The 24,185-nt window shown below is 39.9% G+C and overlaps 1 protein-coding gene across 1 annotated transcript in view; it reads right to left on the bottom strand.

Annotated features, from left to right (window-relative positions):
• Positions 1-24,185, bottom strand: part of LOC122801532 (interleukin-1 receptor type 1-like) — a 1,281,849-nt gene that overhangs the window by 485,997 nt on the left and 771,667 nt on the right. The window contains exon 6 of the mRNA XM_044070952.1: positions 3,498-3,566. Within this exon, the coding sequence (XP_043926887.1) occupies positions 3,498-3,566 (69 nt within the window). The remainder of the gene's footprint in view (positions 1-3,497; positions 3,567-24,185) is intronic.

Genomic DNA, 24,185 nt, shown 5'->3' on the forward strand with positions numbered 1-24,185 from the left:
AGAAATCCTCAGATCAGACAAACATGAATCCTGCATTGCTATGGGAAGACAGGTGTGTTGGGGGAGGGGACATACCTCTCAACTGTACACATTTCCACAGACTGTCCAGATGTTTGCTTTACATTTTGGTTCCATTTAGCATAGTACTGTGCTTGTCTTGGAGAATACTGGCATATCACTAGAGACCGAAAGTTAGACAGTTATGACAGACATTTGTGTTTCAGACTGCTTACCCTTTGGAGAGTTAAGGCAACTGCAAGACCTGCTGTGATCTCACTGTGTAATTTTGTAAGTGGACTATTTCATCATTGTCCCTATTTCTGGGCCTTTGCCACACATTTCTTTCTGGCTTTGTACAGCTGTCTTGCTGTGAGAGGCTGAGAGTTGTGTATGGGACTCCAACATTGACATCCATGCATATGACCTATGATCCCACAGTTTGTTAGTCCTCCACATATACTGCAGTGAGTTTTGTCACCTAGGGGAATACTGCATATTCTGAGTAAGCCAGCATTTGACGGACATTTCCTGTCACCCCACATAGCTGTCAGTTGTCTGCTGCTATCCCTGTGGCCACCCCATTCCCTTGCATACATGCAACGACACCACAGATATGCTAGCATGATGTAATACAGCATTAATTTACTGTTAAGAAGAGTGACTTACCTTGTGCCTGCAGCAGTTATGAGGACAGTTTTGAGGGCTGACTCTGTCGAGTGCACACAGTACACAACCTATATATGGTAAGGTACAGATAGTGTGATGTGTGTGGCATCCTTTTTACTGTATGTGAATCAGAGAGAGGTGTCAGTCCCTGGGTCCCTAGGGTGTTAGTGTATGTGCTATGCATTGCTTCTTTGCCAAGGCCAGGGTGTACTAGGCATAGCTACGTCTGCCTACAAGGATAGGCTCCTGAGGTTCCTCCTCCAAGTCCTCCTGTGCCTGTGAGGACCTTGGCAATGGTGGGGGGCTGTTTCCCCCTTCCCTGTGCTGTTCCTGCCACAGCTCTTTCCACAGGATCATATTGTGTAGCATGGCAGATACTATGAACATGTGTGCACATGTGGCTGAAGAGTACTGCAGGGCTCCACCAGATATGTCACAGCAGCAGAACTGTGACTTTAGCAGCTCAAACACATGCTCTATGGTGTTTTTAGTTTGTGTGTGTGCCTCATTATGGCATTCTTCAGTGTGTGTGTGTGTGTGTGTGTGTGTGTGTGTGTGTGTGTGTGTGTGTGTGTGTGTGTGTGTGTCTGTGTGCATTTTTGATGGGTGTCATCATTCACAGTTCCAGTACGTAGCCAGCATCCCCCCCAAGATGGCCATGTGGGATGTCCCCCCTGGCAAATGCCTGGTACAGCTGTGAGGCATGCCAGATGTGGGAGTCATAACTGCCAGGGCTGCCAGCACACACATTGATGATAATGCCCTGGGCATTGCACATGACCTGGCAGTGGATGGAGTGATAGCCCTTGTGGTTGACGTACACTCTACCCTCTTCACCAGGTGGTGCTTTGATGTGGACATGGGTGCAGTCTATGGCACCCAGCACCTCAGGGTAGTTTGATACATGGTGGAAGAGATGCATATTGTTGGTCCTGTCCTCAGGGGTGCTGGAGAAATAAATGTGCTCTGGCATGTGTTAGCATGACTTCCAGGAACTGATGTAGTACCCTGGATGTGGATGTCTGTGAGACCCACATGATGTCCCCAGTAGGTCTTTGGAAAGTACCTGTAGCTAGTATTTTTAAGGCTACACATAGCTTTGTTTCCACTGGGATGGGTTCCCCTCTGTTGGCTCTGGGTCTGAGGTGAGGGTAGCAGAGTTCGGTGATTTGCTTAAGTATGTCCCTGTCCACACTGTAGTGCTCTATCTCCAGCTCATGTAGCCCCTGAAAGGTTACCCTGGGTCTGAACACTCTTCTCCTCCTCAGTCTGGGCTGGTTGTCAGCATCATCATCATCATCATCCTAAGTTTGTAGCATGTACAGATGTAGCAAAGCAGCAGCAGCCCCTATCATTTTGTCAGTTAAAATTCCCAAGTATGTACTCCAATGGTACTGAGTATGTGAAAAAATCAGATTGAAGGGTGTTTGTATATTTCTATATAGCTTTTCATACCATTTTAAGCAGTACTGAGCAAAGCGCCACGCAAACCGCTTAGCTATGCTTAAACTTCAAATACAATGGAAAAAATACAACCATTTTATATTCATATATGTCACTATATCAAATATTAGGATGTCAATTGCAGGCCACATACTCTTCATGAATATCCAAGCTAATGCAAAACCTGTCATGCAATCAACTTTCTAAGTTTGTAAGGGCAATATTTAGAAACTGTCCCTATTTCTGGCCTTTTGCCCCACTTTTTGTATTGCCTTTGTCCAGAATAAAACAAGTAAAAATAAAATAACATGTGCCCATACTCCCCTTATGGCTGCCTATCACCATGTTAGCTTACACGATGGTGCAGCACTGTTTTCTATACGTCCAGATCGATTCAGGTACATCTACTGCCCACCATGCCTACTCCATGCTAGCCACATGGATACAACATGGCTCTAGCCATGTTGAAGGTGGATAGCACAGATCTTACACATTAAAGGGGACTTTTCCCTGTTAACAGTTTAATCTTTTAATTAAAAACATTTTTTTTAAATAAGCTTGTTTGCACGAGTTTAAGTTCCGCGCTGCTTCACGCAAAGTAGAATTTAAATTTTATTTATTTTACATTTGTTGACCAGGAAAGTCCGACTTGGAATGAGACAATTTTCAGTAGAGGCCCAGGGAGAAATGTTCCAGACGCATGTCTTTGTAATGTGGAAGGAAACCGGAGCACCTGGAGGAAACCCACACAAATGCAGGGAGGACATGCAGACACTGCACAGAAGGCACCCCAGCTGAGAATCAAACAAGAAAACCTCTTGCTATGAGGCGATAACACTACCACTGCACCACTGTAATATAATTAAGGAAAGTCAACTTTTAATGGCTTTCCCCTTGCTCAACTTCTGTGTTAACTCATGTATGGGAAGAATTTCTCCGTACATAACATGGTGCTAACACGGACTCACACCAGGTTGCTGAATCATAACCTGGTGTTGTTACTAGGTAACAGTGGGCTGGGGTGGTAGGCATGTACTTTATTTGCATGCCACCACAGGTTTGTGGCCATTGGCACATTTGTGCATGCGTGTGTGCTGCACAGCACTGTGCCAAGGAAACTAAGCCCTGTTCCTGAAGAGGGAACGGGGTTTAGTATGGGAAAATGGTATTATGAAGGCTAACACAGTGTTATTTTCTATGTTAGCCTTCATGAATACTGCCTAATGTTGCCACTTTACATAAACTAAACTAGTTTAAAACACAGTATTTCATAATATAGTCAACTCTAAGCTCAAAAATATCTACCTTCTTTTGAAAGGTTAAAGGAGATAATGTGTATTTACTGTAGTACTTCTCAGTCTGTGTACTGAATAGTTCAAGTTACTTACCAACTGCTGCTTCCAAGGTAGCATTTACAGGATATATGATTTGTGGTGGCTTGTTCTCTTGAGTATCTGCTAAGAAGGAAAAAATAAAAAGGCTTTAGGCTTACTACAATTTTTCATTACAACAGAAAAGTTTATATAAGTCATACTTGCACAAAATACTGCACTTGCTAGATACAAATATACCTCAGATATCTTAATCCAGCTGGACAACATACTGCAATGTTTAACAAAATGTTTGGTTCATCTACTAACCTAAGGCAATCCTGATAAAACTTCTGGAATGATTTCAAATGAACAAATTACTGCAGTCTATCTCCTTCAGTCTAACAAAAGCCTTCTATAAAATGTTTAAGTAACTTTATGTTTCATTTGTAACAAATCTACCAAGATTTGCAATGGAAATAACAGATTTCAAATATATGCTTTCAGTTCTTATAAATTACAACATGCTGCTGGTAGTTTTCTGTTAGTTATAATACTGCTGTTATAGCTACACCAATGTCTACTGTATTTCCACTGCTATCTTCATAATTGCTTTTTCAGTTGTTTATATTGTTTTCAGTTTCCCAGTATACACATTTTATAGCAGATATTTTATCAAATATGTATTGTGTACATACAATTTATTTTTGTACAACTTGCTATTTAGAGTTTGGGTCAGAACCGAAAAGGGTCTTTCAATCAGTCTACCAACCTTTTTACCAAATAACAAACAAATAAATACATACATATACAAATAAGTAAATAAAAGATTCCACATAAACCTAGCCTACATTAAACTGTATATTTTCCTGTTATAAAATTCATTAGAAAAATGTCTGCACAATAATGTCGTTTGATTTAACTTTAGTAATTAATTGGGTTTTAATTTTATGTTATTTATTTCATTTTATAATTTTATAACTGGATAAATGATCTAGTCTACCAGACCTTTGCAACCACAACCTGGGTACAAAGTTACAATAGTCGAGTACAATTAGCAAACATTTGTAACACTGACATAGTATAATAGTAAGATACATTCAGAAAACTGCAGTGGTGGGTATTTACAGAGAACTGTGGTTTTAAGCATTCACAGAGAAATGCAGTGGTGGGTATTTAAAGAAAACTGCTGTGGTGGGTATTTACAGACAAATGTGGTGTTAAGCATTTACAGAGAGCTGCAGTGGTGGGTATTTACAGAGAACTGCAGTGGTGGGTATTTACAGAGAACTGTGGTGTTAAGCATTTTCAGAGAACTGCAGTGGTGGGTATTTACAGAGAACTGTGGTGTTGAGCATTTACAGAGAACTGCACTGGTGGGTATTTACAGAGAACTGTGGTGTTAAGCATTTTCAGAGAACTGCAGTGGTGGGTATTTACAGAGAACTGCCGTGGTGGTTATTTACAGAGAACTGTGGTGTTAAGCATTTACAGAAAACTGCAGTGGTGGATATTTACAGAGAACTGTGGTGTTAAGCATTTATAGAGAACTGCACTCACTAGTGGGTATTTACAGAGATCTGTGGTATTAAGCATTTACAGACAACTGCAGTGGTGGGTATTTACTGTGAACTGTGGTGTTAACCATTTACAGAAAACTTCAATGTGAAGAATTTGCATTCTACACTTTACAGGAAAAATAGGTGCACATAACTGTGTTACATTTATAAGAGACATAAAAGTTTAAACCTTTACACTACACACAGGCAGGAAATTTCTTTCAAGGTATTTCTATGTAACTAATTCAGGTATTGCTGTAACATGTATGAGACTTTTTCATTTAGTACATTTAGTTCAACATTTAAACACATACAATCACAGACCCGCAAGTCATATGCAAAGCCATGGAAAGACATCATGGATCTAATTAATCAGGACATAGGGTACTTCCAAACAATGGATCTGTCACAGCTTGGATTTGACAAGGACAGATTATGGTTACTCAAATTGATGGATTTTTTGAAAATGTCACCAAAGCAATGGATGAAGAAAAAGTGGTACAGACTGCATACTTCAGTATGGCCAAAGCTTTTGACACAATTCCCCACTCAGCAACAGTAAAATAAAAGCTAAATAAACTGGGAATAAACTCCTATGTCACTCACTGGATAGCCAACTGTCTCACGGATAGGATGCAGGTAATCAAAACAGGGGAAGTTACCTCCACAAAGAGACCAGTCACCAGTGAAATCCCCCGGGGCACTGTGGTGGGAACTCTCCTGTTTGCTATCTTCATTTCTTAAGTAGAAGCAAATACTAAAGGGCTCTGGCCATCTAAGTTTGCAGATGACTGCAAGCTAGGAGCAGTCACTGAATCCCCAAATGAATTAACCATACTGCCGGAAGGTTTATCCAAAATAAATAACTGGTGCCAAAATCACGGACTGAAACTAAATGCTAAAAAATGCATTATTGTATCCTTTGGGAAGTCAACTACCCAAGGGAACTACCACATTGACAATACGTTCCTAAGAGCTGACCCAATTGTTTGGGATATGGGAACATACGTGGATAGTGACCTAACTTTTAAACAACATGTGTCCATTGTTGTAAAAACGTCCATAAACATTTCACAGCTTATAAACAAAAGCTTGTGTCTATATATAGGGATGTCTTTGTCTCACTTTAGTCTGCCATCATTAGACTAATCACTGAATATAACACTATCTTTGGCATGTATCTGTCCAGATAAATGCAACAACTGTAATGCCCACAGAGAAACCTTAATAAAGGGATACATGTCCTAACATGGACTAATTCAAAGTCCTGTCACTATACTTGGTATCCTACAGACTGCTAAGAGGTGACCTATGTTTGGCATACAAGGCAACCCCTGACCTGATACTGATGGATTTACATCACATCAGCAAGTCAAATGGCATCAAAACTACTTAGTCTAGGGTATTAAACCTTTTCTGCAACATCAACAGAATGGTTTAAGGGATGGGTATAACTTGCAGAGGATAATGCTGCTCTGGAACACATAAAGCAAAATTCATCCCTGCCCACATTTAAGCACAACTTGCATCTATGAATGAGAACAAAAAATTACCCCAGGACTGCCTCCTGTACCACTAATGGACAGAGGAAGCTCGTACATCCTTTATCCCATGCATGTGTCCCCTCAAAGTATCTATTGTATGATCCCAGTTATTCTCATTACCGGTAGTATATCATTATTAACTATGGGGTGGAAAAGGCCAATCTCTAACCAAATAGGATAGGTTAATTTGAACACAAAAAGGGAAACTGGCAAGGTTTAAAATGGGCCTAGCACTTACCTGTAACATATGAACCTATTTAAAATATGTACATAGGCATATCTAATGAAGTAGTCTTGGTAATAATAGATGCTGTACACAGCAAATACTCTGAATAGCCAGTATTATAAAACAGATAGAATTAGATTCAATTTAAAGAAAATGCGTTTGATTTTTCTTGAATGTCCCCAAAGTGTTATATCTTTTTATATCAGATGATAGATGGTTACATGTGCCATGTCATAATCTTGAGAATGTTTTTTCGTCAACAGAGAGTTTAAATTTTATCTTGAAAAGTAGCATATCATCTTTGCTTCAGGGGAGAATAGCTTTGGTCCCAAATTTGTATTACCCTTTTAAGGGGTAGGTAATAGCCAAGACTGAAAATTTTGAATAGGAAGTTACCCATCGGATATGTGGATCTGAATGTAACAGAAAGCAAGTACTTTTTCTAGCAATATACAATGATTGCAATTTTGACTAACTTGGAGAGCAAATCAGAATATTTAATTTCAGCAAATTGAATGTTATGGGTATTAAGAGAAGACTGAATGATAATCAATGTCAGCTTTGGGAATTAGGAAGTTTTCAGATAAGCCTATATGAGTTGCTGAAGAGAGGAAATGTGAGATACAGTAACATCATTTTAGATAAGAAAGTAGTTTGTTGGTGATATTGTCTGAGTCAATAATGAAGTTTAGCAAAGGGTCAAGAGTTACACCTAAATACTTCTGTTCCATCACATCTGGAATAATTTTCCCTTTGGTATCCTGTAAGGTTAATCTGGTAGGGATGGTAGGATTTCTGATCTGTTAGCCTTACTGCTATTACTTCTGTGGGACCACTTACAAAGGTCTGTGAATTTCGATCAGTTTTAACTTGGAGGGACTGACAAGGTTTCCTAGCTTCAACAAGAAGAATATCATCATACATAACTGTTTTGTTGTTGGATAAACCATGCATTATATCATTAAAAATAGAGTGATCCTAACACCGAGCCTTGTGGAGCTCCTATATGCCCTTTTCTGAAAGGAAATTGTTATGACAGATTTGAAAGATTCTATCCTGCAAGCAGTTTTTGAACCATCGAATGGTTTGTTTATTTCGGCTTTTCCCGGATAGGGGTCGCCACAGTGGAACTCCAGTCCGCTAATGATTGGCAGTAGATTTTGACATGCTGGCTTGCCGGGCCTAATGCACAACCTTCAATGAAGGAACGCCCATTCACGCATGTCGCCACACAGAAGACGCTCTAACTGAGAATCGAATGGGCAACGTCTACCTGTGAGGTGACAACGCTACTGCAGCACCCCACCGCAGCGTGTATTTCTCCAAAATTAAGTTTTTGCAGTTTATTCTGAATGAGTCTATGGTTACCTGTCTTAAAGTCATATTGGCAAAATCCCAGCATCAAACAGGAAATAAGGCTACATGCATTTCGAATCAAAGCAATGTGTGGGTTGTAATTTATTCTTCATAGTCAGATTTCAAACAAATGCAGAAGTTCAGTAAGGGCTGTATGAGGAATCCTTTGTGTGTGTGTGTGTGTGTGTGTGTGTGTGTGTGTGTGTGTGTGTGTGTGTGTGTGTGTGTGTGTGTGTGTGTGTGTGTGTGTGTGTGTGTGTGTGTGTGTGTGTGTGTGTGTGTGTGTGTGTGTGTGTGTGTGTGTGTGTGTGCGCATCTGTTCCCATATCTTGTGACACAACTGTAGCGATTCCCCTCCACATGGGTGGACCAATCACAGACCCTGGAAACTACAGACCTAGCAGGCTTGTGATACTCAATGTCATCAACCTCATCTTTACCAACCTCATAAAAATTATATTAAAAATGTTGTTAGGCTCAACCCACAACAGTTTGCCTTTGCAGAGTTACATCATGCCTGTAAAATCTTTTCAGCCACTTTCAGAAGGTCAAACAAGAAAGTAGACAGTGGGTCTACCCTTCACACTGCTTATATTTATCTGGCCAAATCATTTGGCATCATACCAAATGAAGAAATTGTTAATAAGCCAAATGCCCTTAAATGTTAATTCCTGTGTGATAAGATAAATAACTAACTGGTTCAACAACAGAATTCATATTGTCCTTGTAGGTGATACCTCCAGTGAGAAGGTGACCAGTGGAATCCCACAAAAATAGATTTTTTCCTTCAGAATGAACTAACGTGAGTTAACACCTGGTGTTTAGAAAAATGTTTCACACTAAATGCCACGAAATGTAGTATTATCCCCTTCAGGACACAGCTAACCAATGCAGACTACATTATTGACAAAACACCTTTAGCAAGCAAGACAGTGCTTAGAGATCTGAACATCTGGGTAGGTAACTCTTTCTCCTTAGATCACCATGTGGGCTTCTGTAGTCAGTAAACATTTCCAAGGAAGTTAACAATCCTTTACATTCTGCCCTGGTCAAACCCATTGTTGAATACAGTGCACCCCTTAGCACTAGACACATAAAAACATTACACTAGACATATAAAAAAAAATCGTGGTTACTATAAGTGAGACTGGCAGTTTTGCCATATAAGCTCCTGAGGAATGATGTGAACCTTGCTTACCATGACCCTAGAGATTCTAGTATCCTTGACTTTCCTTTTCTATGTAAGCCAAATAGTGAAGCTAACAGTAGAACTAGAGATGGAAATAAGCAAAATAAAATAGAGGGAAAGGTTCATCACCCATTATATCCCCTTCTTTGGTATGCATTTCCTCTGTAGGTCAAGCAATATGATCCCTCAAACATAGCTTGAATGATTGGATGAGTACCTTAAATTCACACCACAACTTTCAGGGTCTTACCTTTCTTGAAAAAGTTGGCTGAACATGAGGGTAGTTATCGGAAAGGTACATGTAGCCTCTGGTCTGATTTGCTTGTATATCCTATAATGCTAGTGATAAAGAGCTTGTTAGTAGCCATATTCCTCAACTGAACAGTCACTATATATGTTTATCCAAATTCCTTTGGTCTGCACTAGTTTGTGTGAATTTCTCCATTGTTGGTAAAATGTCAAGCATCTGAGCATCTCCCACAGAAAAAAAAAGTGATGCCTACTGCAGCCACCAGTGTAAGATGTGTAACAGACTGGTGGCACCAGTGTAGGATGTGTAACAGACTGGTGACACCAGTGTAGGATGTGTAACAGAGTGGTGACATCAGTGTCGGATGTGTAACTGACTGGTGACACCAGTGTAGGATGTGTAACAGACTGGCGAAGAATATGTTTGGTTAGCATTACTCGTATCACCGAGAGTTCAGTTTTAGTCCATTTTTAATATTTCTCATTAGAATACAACTGTTCTTGTAGTTCAAGCGTTGTGCTTTAGGTTTGTTTGTGATGGCTTTCAGCTCTTACATACATCCACAATTGGATTCCCAGTAGTCCTGAAGTGAATCCACCAGACTTCCAATAATTATACTTCAGCAGTTTCAGGTAGTGTCATCCATGAAGTCCTTTTTTGTGAGAACCAAAAAGCATATCCCAGGTAGCTCAAATCAGAGTATTCTACTACTTATTTCATTTACAATAACATGCTGATCATACCTGCTGCCATCAACGTACCACAATATATACAAAATCTACAGCACTTTTAAAGTGGAAACAGCCATCTCCCTCTGTCTATGTGTGTGTGTGTGTGTGTGTGTGTGTGTGTGTGTGTGTGTGTGTGTGTGTGTGTGTGTGCGTGTGTGCGTGTGTGCGTGTGTGCGTGTGTGTGTGTGTGTGTGTGTGTGTGTGTGTGTGTGTGTGTGTGTGTGTGTGTGTGTGTGTGTGTGTGTGTGTGTGTGCGTGTGTGTGTGTGTGTGTGTGTGTGTGTGTGTGTGTGTGTGTGTGTGTGTGTGTGTGTGTCTGTGTGCGCGCCCGCGTAGGGAAATAAGAGCTTATGTGTGCATGTCCTGCACATACCCAGACAGAGAGGTCTCCAGACTAAATCAAAGTACTTCTGCTTTTCCAAGTCTTCTGTAATCTTGATCACATCTTTGCTCAGCCTTATTATTTCTGCCCTCCCTCCATCCCTTCCTTCTTTCTTATGTGTGCCTATAAAGCCCTCACTTCCCTTCCTGACCCTTTCTTCTGGATCCCTTTTAGCTTTAGCTTTTATTACCCACACCATCTTTGTTTCCTTTTCTCTTAGCTCCCTTGTACTTTGCCTTTTCCACCTCCTAAATGTTTTCTTAACACCCTTTGTAGGCCCCTGTGTCTTATCCTAATTGACAGCTTCACATCCCAGTGTAACCACATTGGCCCTCTGCGTGTCTTGCTTTTCCACCTTTTTCTGGCTCTGAGCACTCAATCCCTAATCCATTTATATAGCTTGTTTACTGTCTCATTTTTCAGTCTCCTAAATCATCATTGACCACCTCCCAAACAAACAATAATGCACTCCTCCAAAGTCTTACACAATGGTCTTTGCACTCACAGGTAACTCTGTATTACATAGGAAATGGAGCACAGTTTAACTGCTGAACTTTGTGAGTTATACAGCTGCAGCTTGTAGTTGTCTGATCACATCCTTTTAGTCTAGTTGCTACCACTACAGCTCTGTCCGGATCCTTACTTTTACTTATCTTTTCAATGCTACTGCAGAGTGAGGACCCCAGGGAAAGCTATGCCATCAATGGATTCCAATAACTTTGAAGTGACCCATTTGATGAGATGCAGTCTTTCCTAACAGATGAGGTGTGTTGCAATGGAAAATCAGCATTTGGTATTTGCTTTTAACTGTTGTGAAAGTGGTACTGATGTATTCTTCAACTATATTTGAACCCCCCCCCAAACCCCATATCTATGACAGCTGGCTGTGAGAGGAGGATCTGACATTCTAAGCTTAGTGCTATGTCGCTAGTTACCATGGCCCTTGATTGTTTTAAATGGTTCTAGCTCACTGTTGGAGTCAAAGGGTGCACTCTGGCCATAACAGTGAGAAGTGACAGTCCATAGGAGCATGGTGTCATGGAACAATTGCCCAAGTTCCCCAAGGCTACAGGAAAGGACAGAAAAGCTTTGCAGCTTTGATATAATAGTTCTGAACCACTTTACTTTGTTCCTGCAGTCTTCATAAGGTTCCAGTGTTTCCTTGTAATGTATTTCACAAGTGAAGAAGAAATATATTAGCTAATCCATAACCAAGTAACGTACATCCAAGAGACTTTATTTTCACATGATAGAAATGTTCAGTATTACGTTGTTTTAGTGAAGCCTCCTGGTGTACATTATTTGGTTGTGAATTGTTCTCATATAATATTCCTGACATGTTGCTTTTTGTGGAGGCTGAGGAAGTCCAGTGTAACATTCACAGGTAGGTGTACAATGTTAACATTCAGTGCTATACTATAATATTCTGATATATGCATCCTTTGCTTTTAGCATGTAAGCAGGTTTGAACCACAAAACCTATGAACTAATTATAAAAGGTATGGATTAGGAAATTTCCAACAAGTAATCTCCATGGTATCCCCGAAGTCTCAAAACAACCCACTAAACAAGTGTAGTGGGTCCAAAAACAAAACAGTGTAAGAAACCTCTCTGTGTGGAAGATTTTCAGTCCATATATCTCTAGTTAATCACTGTATATTAATCAGATCAGACAATAGTAGTAGAAAGTAGCAAACTTAAACTCGTCTTAAGTCAAAACAAAACAAAACAAAAAGTAATAATAGAAAATCTATAATTGTACAGCATTACTAAGTATTCAAAAGTAATCCAAGCAAGGCAGGCAGTCTGTTTCCAGTCAGAAATCCTTTATTAAGTACACAGACAAGCGATCCAAGTAAAACAAAAATAGAGTAATAATTTCCTCACAAGCTTTCTAAATATATATATATATATATATATATATATATATATATATATATATATATATATATATACTTTTTATCAGGAATGGGAGTGGTTTATTGTGCTGTGAAACCAAGTGTTATTGGTACACATGTTAAATTCACATCCCTTCCCCCATCAGTGTGACATTTGAGCTGGTTCTGTCCTACTTAGTAGCTGTCATAATAATATAACCCTTATGTACTTTACAGTTTATAATGATGTGGTACCTCTTATTTAACCAGATTATTAAGTAGATTATTAAGTCTGTGATTTTATCCAAGACAATATACTACATGGCTAGAAATATATCAACCTTAGTCCATTTGGCAATCAAAATATATATATAAATATATACATATACATTTTGCATGTAAAAAATCAATTTCTATTTTCATAACCTATTGTTAACAAAGATCTCTTTAGTCCTTCCAGACTTCTTCAGGTCTGTGTACAAGAACCTTAAAAACTATCTATAAAAATATATATAATTGTATAATTAGTTAGTATTGTTATTACACATCATTTTGAATAAAGTGTAAAAAAGAGCCAGAAAAAAAGAAAAAAAAGAAAAAATGTATGTATGATGGAAACAAAATATACACTTAAATTACAACTGATTTAAAATGGTATTTAAAACCAACTGGTAGAATAAAATAAAATAAAATGCAATTAGTCATGTAAACAATGTGGCAATTTTCTAAGTTCAAAATAATGCACTAGCCAAACACCTTTCTCTTCATGAAAGACACACAGGTTTTAAGTTCCAGATGCTGGATCGCATAGACATGGGTGATCTTGAAGGAGACATCCCAAATATTCTGGAGAAACATGAACTCATGTGGCAATTAAAGCTGAACTCTTTTAGGAAGCCTGGACTAAACTACTACTGTTCAGTTAAAAGTGCACTGGAACTTAAAAAATTGCCACATTCTTTACAAAGTTGTCCCTTAGTGACCCTACAAAAGCCTTACACCACCACCAGTCTTCCCCTTGCCCATATAGCATGCTGTTTCTGTGCCTGACAGTTGTATATCATATTTACACTCTAATTAATGTCAGGCAAATAATTTTCCTGAGCAAATGTTCCCCATAAAGCAATCCCTATACCATTGCAACTGATCAAGGTGATCTGACTTTTTTCTCTCAGGGTTAAAAAGATTTTTGGAAATGACACATATGTGGATTGTATACAGCAGTTCATTTTTAACTGAAAGTGGTATCACAAGCTTAGCAAAAAGGTATTAAACTGTACTCTGAGTATGTTCTGAGGGGTGTGTATCCCATCAGGGCCAGCCTTACATGCAGGACAACTAGGCAACCTCCTAGGGCACCCTGTTTGAAAGGGTGAACTTTCTGATTTATTTATTTATTTTTTTAGAGCAACAATACTAAAATATTAATAAATGTCCCCGATTATTTTTGGATTTGTTCCGGAGTCTGGAGGTAAGGATTGAAAGATTTTAGCCTGGGGTTGGCTAGATAAAAGTAACTTGATATTCTCATTGTTTGCTCAGTTTTAAAGCATTCATTACTGTCTAGCTTTGCAGGACTAGTGTGCATTTGTGAAAAATAACATGGACTCCTTAACTGGCGCTTGATATGCCCAGACAAAGAAGGTACAATTGCTGGGACTGACAGTGGTGGAAAATGACTAGCTAGCTGCTTGCTTCTGTTTACTTATTCTTTTGTCTTTGTAGGACTAGTGTGATTTATCTGCAACTTGGAATATTTTAATATGTAGTAACTGTTTGAAATAAAAGTGAAATACATTATATTTATATGATGGTAATTATCTTTTATCATAATATGACATCTGGATTTCCTGTAACTAGTCTAGTTCAGATAGAGATTTGTTGTATCCAGGACTGTTTGTAAGCTTCTGAGCAGTGCCAAAAAGTCTGCTTTTCAAATTTTCCCTTAGATCTGCTAGTTCTCTTCTCTCCTGCACTTTAACTAGCTTATTAGTCTAGCACTTTACCAGACATCTTGTAGCAATTATTGTAGCACACAAAAGTGCTACCAGCACTAAACATTCTACAAGGAAACAGCTCCAGTACTTATTATTAATGCCCACCCCTCCAGGCATGTCTAAAGGTCAGTTCCCTGTGCTTTCTCCTATTAACCTGGTGAACTTGGACATCCTGAGGCAATGTAGGAACTGCCTCATGTACACTGACAACCCTCTCCTCTTACCTCCCAACACTCAGACTTGCTAGAGATGCACTTATATATCCAAACTGGAAGCCACGCACTCTCCAGCCAGAGGAGAAGGTCAACACTTGCACCGCACCACATGGAACACATAGCCCTCCAGAACACACACCAGCACTGCCTTCACATAAAAACACAAACCACACACCCATCTTCGCGGAGGCTCTCAGTACAAATCTACCCAAATAGCAGAGGCCTCCAAGGCAGAAATGCACTCAACAACCACAACACAGCACTAATCACAAGACACATAACTCCCCTAAACAGTGTGCCATTCAACCAATGCCCCTAAGGCAAAACAGCATGCCCAACACACTAGTCAAACGTGACACAATAGTGAGGCACACTGATGTCCCACAAACTAGGTTGAATAAGGAGAAAGTAACAGTCAGCTGCCTGTCAGGTGCCAAGATCTGCCACATAACGCATGCACTCAGGTCCCTCAACAACAGGTACAAATATGACTCTGTCATTGTAGATGTGGGTGTGAATAACCTGAGACATACCTCCCAGGACTACATGAAAAGAGACATGGAGGAGCTCTTGGATTATGTAGCCCAGGCGGGTATGACTCTATCCCTAAGCAGCATCCTATCATCACTCAGAATGGTACCACAGTACAAGCAGAAAATGATTGATTTCAACAATTGACTAAGTTTCTGGTGTCATTTCAAGGGGATCCAGTATCTGTCTGCCTGGGATGACATGATTGACTGACCTCGATGCTTTGCCAGAGATGGCTGCATCTGTCACCCCTGGGCTTCCAGATACTGGCCAAGACTCTTGCCACCCCTATAGTGCCTTTTTTAGGCGTGTGCCAAAGACCAAATTACCACCATAATAGCTACAAACAAATGCAATCTGAGGATCATGCTGCTCAATGCTAGAAGTCTAAATCTCAAAATGCACTCGCTCGAAGCACTCCTTAAAATGGAGAACATTGATATTTGTGCTGTAACAGAGACCTGGTTCAAAGCAGCAGAAAGCACCCCTTCACTACCAGGCTATAACTCATTCCACACCTTTTGACCCCAGAACTTGGACCAAAGCTCCAAAGGTGGTGATGTTTCCATATTCATAAAGGATGCACACACCTCCAGACAGGTAACCCAACATAATGCATCAGAGATACTTCAGGTGCAGCTAATATTGGGTAGGACAGTGATTCAGGTCATAGCCTGTTATAGGTCCCCAACCATGTCCCAAGACTCACACGCCACATTCCTAAGCACCCTGGAGAATATTAGGGTCCAACCTAACACTCTTATACTGGGCGACTTTAACTACCCCTGCATTAATTGTGAAAACTACTTATGTACCAAAACACTTGCCCAATGTTTCCTGGAATTCATTAATTCCAATGCCCTTGACCAGCTCGTTCATACCCCCACTAGAGGTAGCAACATCCTTGACCTGGTCATTACTAACATGGGCGACCATTGCTCTACACCAGTAGTCAACTCCTCCCTGGTTAGATCCGACCATAAACTAATCACCTTGGAAATCCACATCCCTCCCACCCACACCCCACCCACAGCAAAGGTAACTACCATGAAAAACTTTTCCAAAGCTAACTTTGGGCTCCTAAAAACAGAGGTGGCTAACTTCACGGCACCCATGCAAATGGAGAATAGTTGCATGACTGCTGAATCATACACCAATGCACTGTATGAACATGTACACAAATGCAAGGATCTCGCCATACCCGATAGAACCAAGACACTCTCCTCCAAAAAAAGGAAGCCAATCTGGTGGTCTCCTGCCATAAACAGACTCTACAACAGAAGGAAGATATTGATGTGGAATAAGGTGAAATCCCAAGACTGGAAAAACTCCCTTAGCCTCAACAAATAGTTGAGATCCCTCATCAAATCCTCTAAAGCTAGCTATGAAAACAGAATTGTAGCAGATAGTAAAGACAACCACAAGGCATTCTATAGTTCTGTAAAGAATCTTCACAGCAATACCCAGATTTGCTCTGAGCTACTGCACAATGGTACCTCCTATACCAAGCCAACAGATATTGTCAATATACACTGGCTGACAGATTCAGTGCCAACGTTACCACTCTCACCCCCCAAAGGACCAGTCACAATACCAGTAGATTGCCAGGCACCCAGTATTACTGCTGCTCAGGTTAAAACAGCACTATCCATGGCCAAGAATACAGCTTCTATGGGACCTGACAATATCTCTGGCTGTGTTCTACATGAACTACAGAGTGAAATGGCACCACACCTATGTACCCTGTTCAATCACAGCCTCACCTCAGGCTTTGTCCCTACCGAATGGTGCACTGCTACAGTCATCCCTCTCCACAAAGGAGGAGCAACTACAGACCTTGGGAAATATTGCCCATTAGCCTGGTGAGTCTGATATGCAAAGCTATGGAATGTATCATCATGGACCTAATAAACAAGGATGTAGGGAATCTCCAAACTCTGGATCCCACACAGTTTGGTATTGTGAAGGGTAGATCATGCATGCTCAACCTTGTCAACTTTTTTGAATCAGTCACCAGAGCTGTGGATGAAGGTAAGGTGGTTCATATGGCCTACCTTGATCTGGCCAAGGCCTTTGATACCATTCCCCACTCAGGAATCATAGAAAAACTCACTAAGCTAGGCATCAACCCCTATATCGCTAGGTGGGTTGGAAACTGGCTCACAGATAAAACCAGTGTGAAAGTAGCTGACTCCAAGTCAGACTGCTGACAAGTCACGAGTGGAGTCCCACAGGGTTTGGTCCTGGGTTCTCTCCTGTTTGATATCTACTTCTCTGAAGTCCAGGCCAACATGAACGGACTCTGGCTGACAAAATTTGCAGACTATTGCAAATTGGGAACTATTAGTAACTCCTCAATTGATGTTGACATCCTGCAGAAAGGCCTCACCGAGACCAACGACTGGTGTCAGAACCATGGCCTTAAGTTGAATGCCAAAAAATGTGTTGTCATCCCCTTTGGGAAAAACTCGGTTCCCATGAATTACCACATTGATGGTAGTCCACTGAACAAGGAAGGCGTTATGAGAGATCTGGGAACACAGGTAGACAGCAACCTCTCTTTTAACCACCACATTGCCACTGTGGTCAGAAAATCCTTCTATGTGGCAAATCTCATTACTAAGGGTTTTGCATCCAGAAAAAAATAGGTCATTGTCTCCCTCTACTCTTCTCTCATTAGGCCAATCGAGTACAATGCCCCATTTGGCATGTACCCCGCTAGACACCTGTATCAACTGGAGAGGCCATAAAAGTACCTCACAAAGATGATCCTAGGCCTTAAACACTTGTCCTATATGGACAGACTCAAAACTATTCTCTGTCTCATATTGCCTACTTAGAGGTGATCTCTGCTTGACTTATAAAGCCATGTCTGACCCAGCTCTGTTAGAAATGCTACATCTAAAGAAATCCCAATCCCTCCACAACACACGCTCCAGAGACCTCATCCTCATTACCACAATCAACAGAACATGCTGGAGGGACAGGTTCATAACCCAGAGACTGCCCATGCTATGGAATAGACTTCCCATACATGTCAAACAGAAGACCTCACTGGCCCTCTTCAATAGAAATCTTGATGAGTGGATGGGAAATAGAAAATTCAGCACAGGGATCACTCCAGTGGCTCTACTTGACACAGGCACTGGGAACTAATGTTGGGTGGCACGATGCCAGGGTAATCCTATGGGCTAGGCTTGTAAAGGCTCCAGGGCCATTAGCCTAGTACACACCTATGAACCTATGAACCTATGGATGTGGCTATAACTGCTTCCTGGAAGTTATCTGGATGATAGCAACTGATCCTCTAGTCGCTTGTTCAGTTTCAGTCATTTTTCAAAGCGATAAAATGTATCACTTAATACCCAGGCCTTCAGAGTTTCTGGGGAAGCTGGTGGCCCCACACACCCAGGCTAAGTGGATTTTGAATTGGGGTTAGTAGTGGCCTGTGCCCTGCATCCTACCTCTTCTGATATTAGCCCTGCTCAGTGGCCTGTATACACTTTCTCTGTAGCTTGTGTGGGGAGCTGGGGATTTTGTCTCTTTCTTTAACTTTCCTTCCAAACCTCTGAGTGGTGCATAGAGGGGCAATAAGTTTGTACAGAAGCAGTGTATCATCTACAAGTAAGCTGTAAACCTTAATGTTATTATTTTTTTATTTTCCTCACAATTAAATATCAAATGCATATATTGGGTGGCTATCTTTTAGGGACAGGAAAAGATGCACTCTGTGTATCTCATCATGCTAATTCTTTACTTTTCAGAATTCAGGTGATGATGGCTGTTGGTTTAGGTTCCTCATCTCACTTTTCTATGCTAACAGCCTTGTTAAACTGAGAAGTGTGTTTCTCATTCATTCACGTATTAAGTGTAGCTTTATCAGACTACAAGTATGTATCAGCTTTATTTTTTCATTGTAGCTGTACGTCTCCCTCTTCCCCACCCTCTTTGTTATTATAACAAAAAAATGTAAAAAATCACCACTACGTCATGGCACCACAGAAACTAGATAAATTAGATAAAAACCTCCACAGCAGTATGAAAACCAAGTCTTTTTTTTGTTATGAATGGTCACTTTGAGTGATTATTTTGAGGTTCTCTTTGTTATTATCCTTTCTATCGCATGCATTCATTTTGTTTATTATTTTGCTTCTCTTCTTTTATTTTACTAGTATATACAGCAGCATCAATTAGTAAAATAAAAGAAGAGAAGCAAAATAATAAACAAAATGAATGCATGCTATATACAGCAGCATCAATTAGCCGCGGTGGTGCAGCAGTAGCGTTGTTGCCTCACAGCAAGAGGTTCTCCCATTCGATTCTCGGCTGGAGCACCTTCTGTGTGGAGTCTGCATGTCCTCCCCGTGGTCAAATGGCATTCAAAAGACATGCGTGAATGGGTGTGCCTTTGTTGAAGGTTGGGCATCGGGCTGGCACCTCAGCACCATAAAAAAAAAATTGACTGCCAATCATTAGCGAACCGGAGTTCCGCTGTGGCAACCCCTAACTGGGAAAATCCGAAAGAAAAACAAAAAAGGAAAAACATACAGCAGCATCAATTCCTGCACAAGTTCTTCAGGCAAGGCCTTTTGGCCCCCCACAGGTGACAGCAGCAGTAACTGTGCCACCACAACCACCACTACAAACACCTCCAATGTCAAATTCCTGTCTGCCATAGTCAGCTCCACACCTCCTACTTACCTGCCCCACCCACTACAGTTATCTCTTCACCAGATACTGGGACTGCTGTACCCAGCAGTAGCAATGCCAATGCAAGAGTTGCCCCTGTCACTAATCTGTAGCTGGCAGACATCGTGGAGGACATAACTGACAGGATATTAGATGCCCATATCAGCCATATGGAAATCCTCCTGCAATGATTCATTCAGTCTAGACCCTGACCAACACTATTTCCACCATCTGAGACATGGCCTAGTGGTGGTGGTTTCTGTGGTGGGAAGTAATCTTCCACTGGATTACAGTTGGCAGGGATTGCAGCTATAGAAACCCATCCTATACCTTATTCTGGTGTTCCCATCTCTTTTGTATCAATGTCTGATGTTTTCTTTACCATTTTGTTCCCCACTACTTCACTGTGTTACCATATCCCATGCAGACTTCTTTGTATTCCCTGCTACATAAGATAACCTCTTACCTTCCTCTTACTTCCTTGCCCAATGTGGCATCCTTTTATGTATGAAAAATGGACACCTGTCCTGCAAAAAATATATCCACCCCTTTCCCACCTCCATCCCGCTCATTCCTTAATTGTTCAACTTTTGATCTACTCTCTGCTTACTTCCTCTTTTTTATCTTTCATATAAATACATTTTCCCCCTTTAATTTGATAAAAAAAAAGATAAACACACTTTACTTATGCCCAGGTAAGTCTTGCCAGTCACCTTCCTTTTCTGCTCCTGCTGTGTGCAGTTGTGAAGAGCACAGTTGATAACCCACTTACAATTAACAAGCACTGTCACTACTCATCATATAGCTAGGCTGCTATATTTCATACCTCCAAGTGTTATGTACACCCCTGTCATGCACTATTTATATTGACCTTTTCCATCACTGGCCATACAAATGAGCTGAACATTGTTGCAGCTGACACTACCAACATTGGGCATGACTGAGAAGTTTTTAACACTTCTATTTCAAAAATATTATACAATCCGCTATGGCTTGAGATAATGAGTTTAGATCCCAAATATGCTGTCCTGAGGAATTGTTGTTATGTATTTTATTCTTTCATATTTCCTTTCAGAGTAAGCTTGCCCTGAGCTTCCATGTGTTACATACATTATATGTCACTGCCCCATTTGAGTCTCTATAATATCTCTTATTTATTTGAGTTTTTCATCCTCCTTAACTCATCTAACGCACTTTTGAAATGTCCCTCACTGCCTACCTGCAATATCTATACTGGAAGTCAATTACATTTATTGGCCTATTTGGACCATTTTGAGGTTCATCCCAGTAGCTTAAAGAATAAAGTGCGTGTTATCTCTGCACTCCCAGCAAAATGAACTAGCATGAGTGAGAGTGATGACAAAGCAACACAGGATTCACAGAAAAGGGGAGGGGTAGCCATCATCTATAAAAATACATTTTTCACTACACCCCTTAAACTACTATCCTCTCTCCAAATCATTCCCTATAAGAAACTAAGCATGGCAGGAATGTACACACCATGTGGAAGTAACATAAACACAGCTGAAGAACTGCTTTCTTGGACATCGACTAATATCTATCCAGAAACCATAATGTTAAGCCTTGTAAATAGTAGTTAACAAACCATAGATACTGAAAACCCCACAAATGCCATAAACTTATATGGGTTTACTCAGTTCATCTGTACACCACCAGACTCAGTAAATCCACTAATACAAATTCCACTATAGACTGGATTCTAACAATGAATAAAATAAATGATCTATGCTAATACTATTCCAGATACCCTGAACACCTATATGTCTTTGCAATAAGAGAGTATGATCTTAACCAAAAACAACATCCCTCCAATGTTCCACCTTTAGCAAAGAGACTTTCAATACAAACTTAAAATTGATTAATCTTGGCGTTTTAAATACATTCAATCTAGATAAAGCTGTATCACTGTTTTGAATGAAGTAGCACCCATAAGGACTAAAAGGGGAAAATCTAACCTTGCACTCTGCTTCTCAAGTAAAACAAAACAGTTTATGAAAAACAGGGATAAAGCCTAGAGAACCTGGAAGCAATCCATTTCTGATGCCAACAAACAAAAATAGAAGGAACTCAGAAATACCACAAAATTAAAATCAAGCATGATAAAAAATTACTATATAAAATTACAACTAGCAAATCAGAATAAAAGCAAGTTTTTCAGGTCCGCCGTCAACCAGCTACTACAGCTTGCCCACACCACCCAACGTAACCTCACAACAGTTATAACAATTTACTTCACACTTTGCAAATTTAGTTTACTTTCTTATAAAACCACAAACCTCCACAATTAGAAAAACATCATCAGACCCCATACCACACTCTCAAGTTCTCAATCTTCAAACCATCACTATAAAAAATCTATGCAAAACCCTAAAACCCACCACCTTTGTCCCTGACGACATACTGGCCAAACATACCAAAATGGCTGCAGATGCAGTGACATGCCCTCCATATTACTAAACCATTCCATCAAGGAAAGCAATGTTCTCACTCTGTACAAGAAATCCTGCATACTTTCCCTACAGAAGAGTTATAACTCCACAGACCTTCTGAAATTACAGATCAGTAGCCATCCTACAGGAGAAATTTATCCAACCTCATGTTCTTGTCTACATCACTAATAACTCTCCACTTTCCTCTGCCCAACATGATTTTTGTCCACTTCACAGCAGCAGCACCACCATCACTGCTCTGCTTAGCTTTTTTACTGCAGTAAACCAAAGGAGAAACAAAAATAGCCTATTATCTTCTATATCCTTTGGTCTGTTTAAAACGTTCAATATGGTATCACATTAAAAATGACTTCTGAAGATACCTTCCCTAAGTTTTCACAAACACTCAATATCTTGGTTTAAGTTACCTCTCAAACAAACAACAATCAGTAAAGAAGCAAAATGGCATCTTTTTCTTTCTCCCAAAACCTGTGGGAGTTCATCAAAGGTCAATATTAAATCCAATGATCTTTTTTAATATATTCAAAAATGACTTACACTTAGCAACCAAACAAGCTACCATTATTGAATATGCAGATGCTCTGACAAAAATATGGATAAACTACAGTACATCTCAGAAGCTCTCACATAGGGACATGGCTAAACAAGAAGCAATTCCTCCTAAATCCTAAAAAATCCAAAGTGATCTTATTCTTCCCTAAGCATTTATGCAACCCCTAAAAATTATTTCTAAATTCCCTCATCTAACAATGCCAAGTTAGAAATGATAACTCATACCAAGCTACTATGGATAATCATGGGTGAAAACCTGAAATTCGACCGCCACATAAAACAGGCTGTAAAGGAAAAAAAAATATATCAGAAATTAGGAGTCCTCCACAGAGGATATTACATATATTTCCATATTACCTAACATCTAGGATAAACATCACCTTATCTCTTCACATCCCTACACTCCTATATGCTGCTACAATAGTCATATATTTGCAATCTACTCAACTCTTGCTACTTGACCAGTGGTATAATAAAATGGGAAATTTACTACCAGTCATCACTATAGGACACACTACTGCCTTGAGCTAAAACAACTTCAGCAGCTTGAATTAAGGCATTACTAAACCTGCTATCAGTTGTCATTATTCATAAGCTCATAAGCTCATAATGACCCAAAGCGAATATAATAGTTTAAAAACTATTCTCCAGCTCCATGTTCTCAATAGATCGCTTTGCTCTACAGACAAAATATTGGTAATGGTTTTTAAATCTAACAATACTGCCAGAGACTGTTTATACTTCTTAATTATCACTAAAACATGGAATTCCATTCCCCCCTTAGAGTATAAGAAAATAATAAGTCCTTCAAACTACAATTAAGGATTGCATAAAAAAATACCTGGTCATGCATCTGCAGGATAACCTAAATGCTGCTTCTCTGTCAGGCACTTTTCCTAATCCTATCTTCCTCTAAAACAGTCTCTTTACTCACCAAATGGCTCTCATGATCCTCCTATCATAACCTCCACCTGGCAAGACTGCTTTGGTACATCAAATATATCATATGCATTTTGTCAAACTGCTTAAGGCATAAAACAGACTTTAGCTGTAAAGCATTCTATAAATATTGTAAATATGAGTCAGATGTTAAATATTTCAGTTTTCTTCTGTTCAAATGTAACATTGCATTATAGTTACTTCTACTATAAACTATTTCCATTTCCGTGACATAACTTTACATAATTTCTCCATCTGT

Source organism: Protopterus annectens, chromosome 5.part0 (genome assembly GCF_019279795.1).
Source record: "Protopterus annectens isolate FY-2018-M chromosome 5.part0, PAN1.0, whole genome shotgun sequence".
Lineage (NCBI taxonomy): Eukaryota > Metazoa > Chordata > Ceratodontiformes > Protopteridae > Protopterus > Protopterus annectens.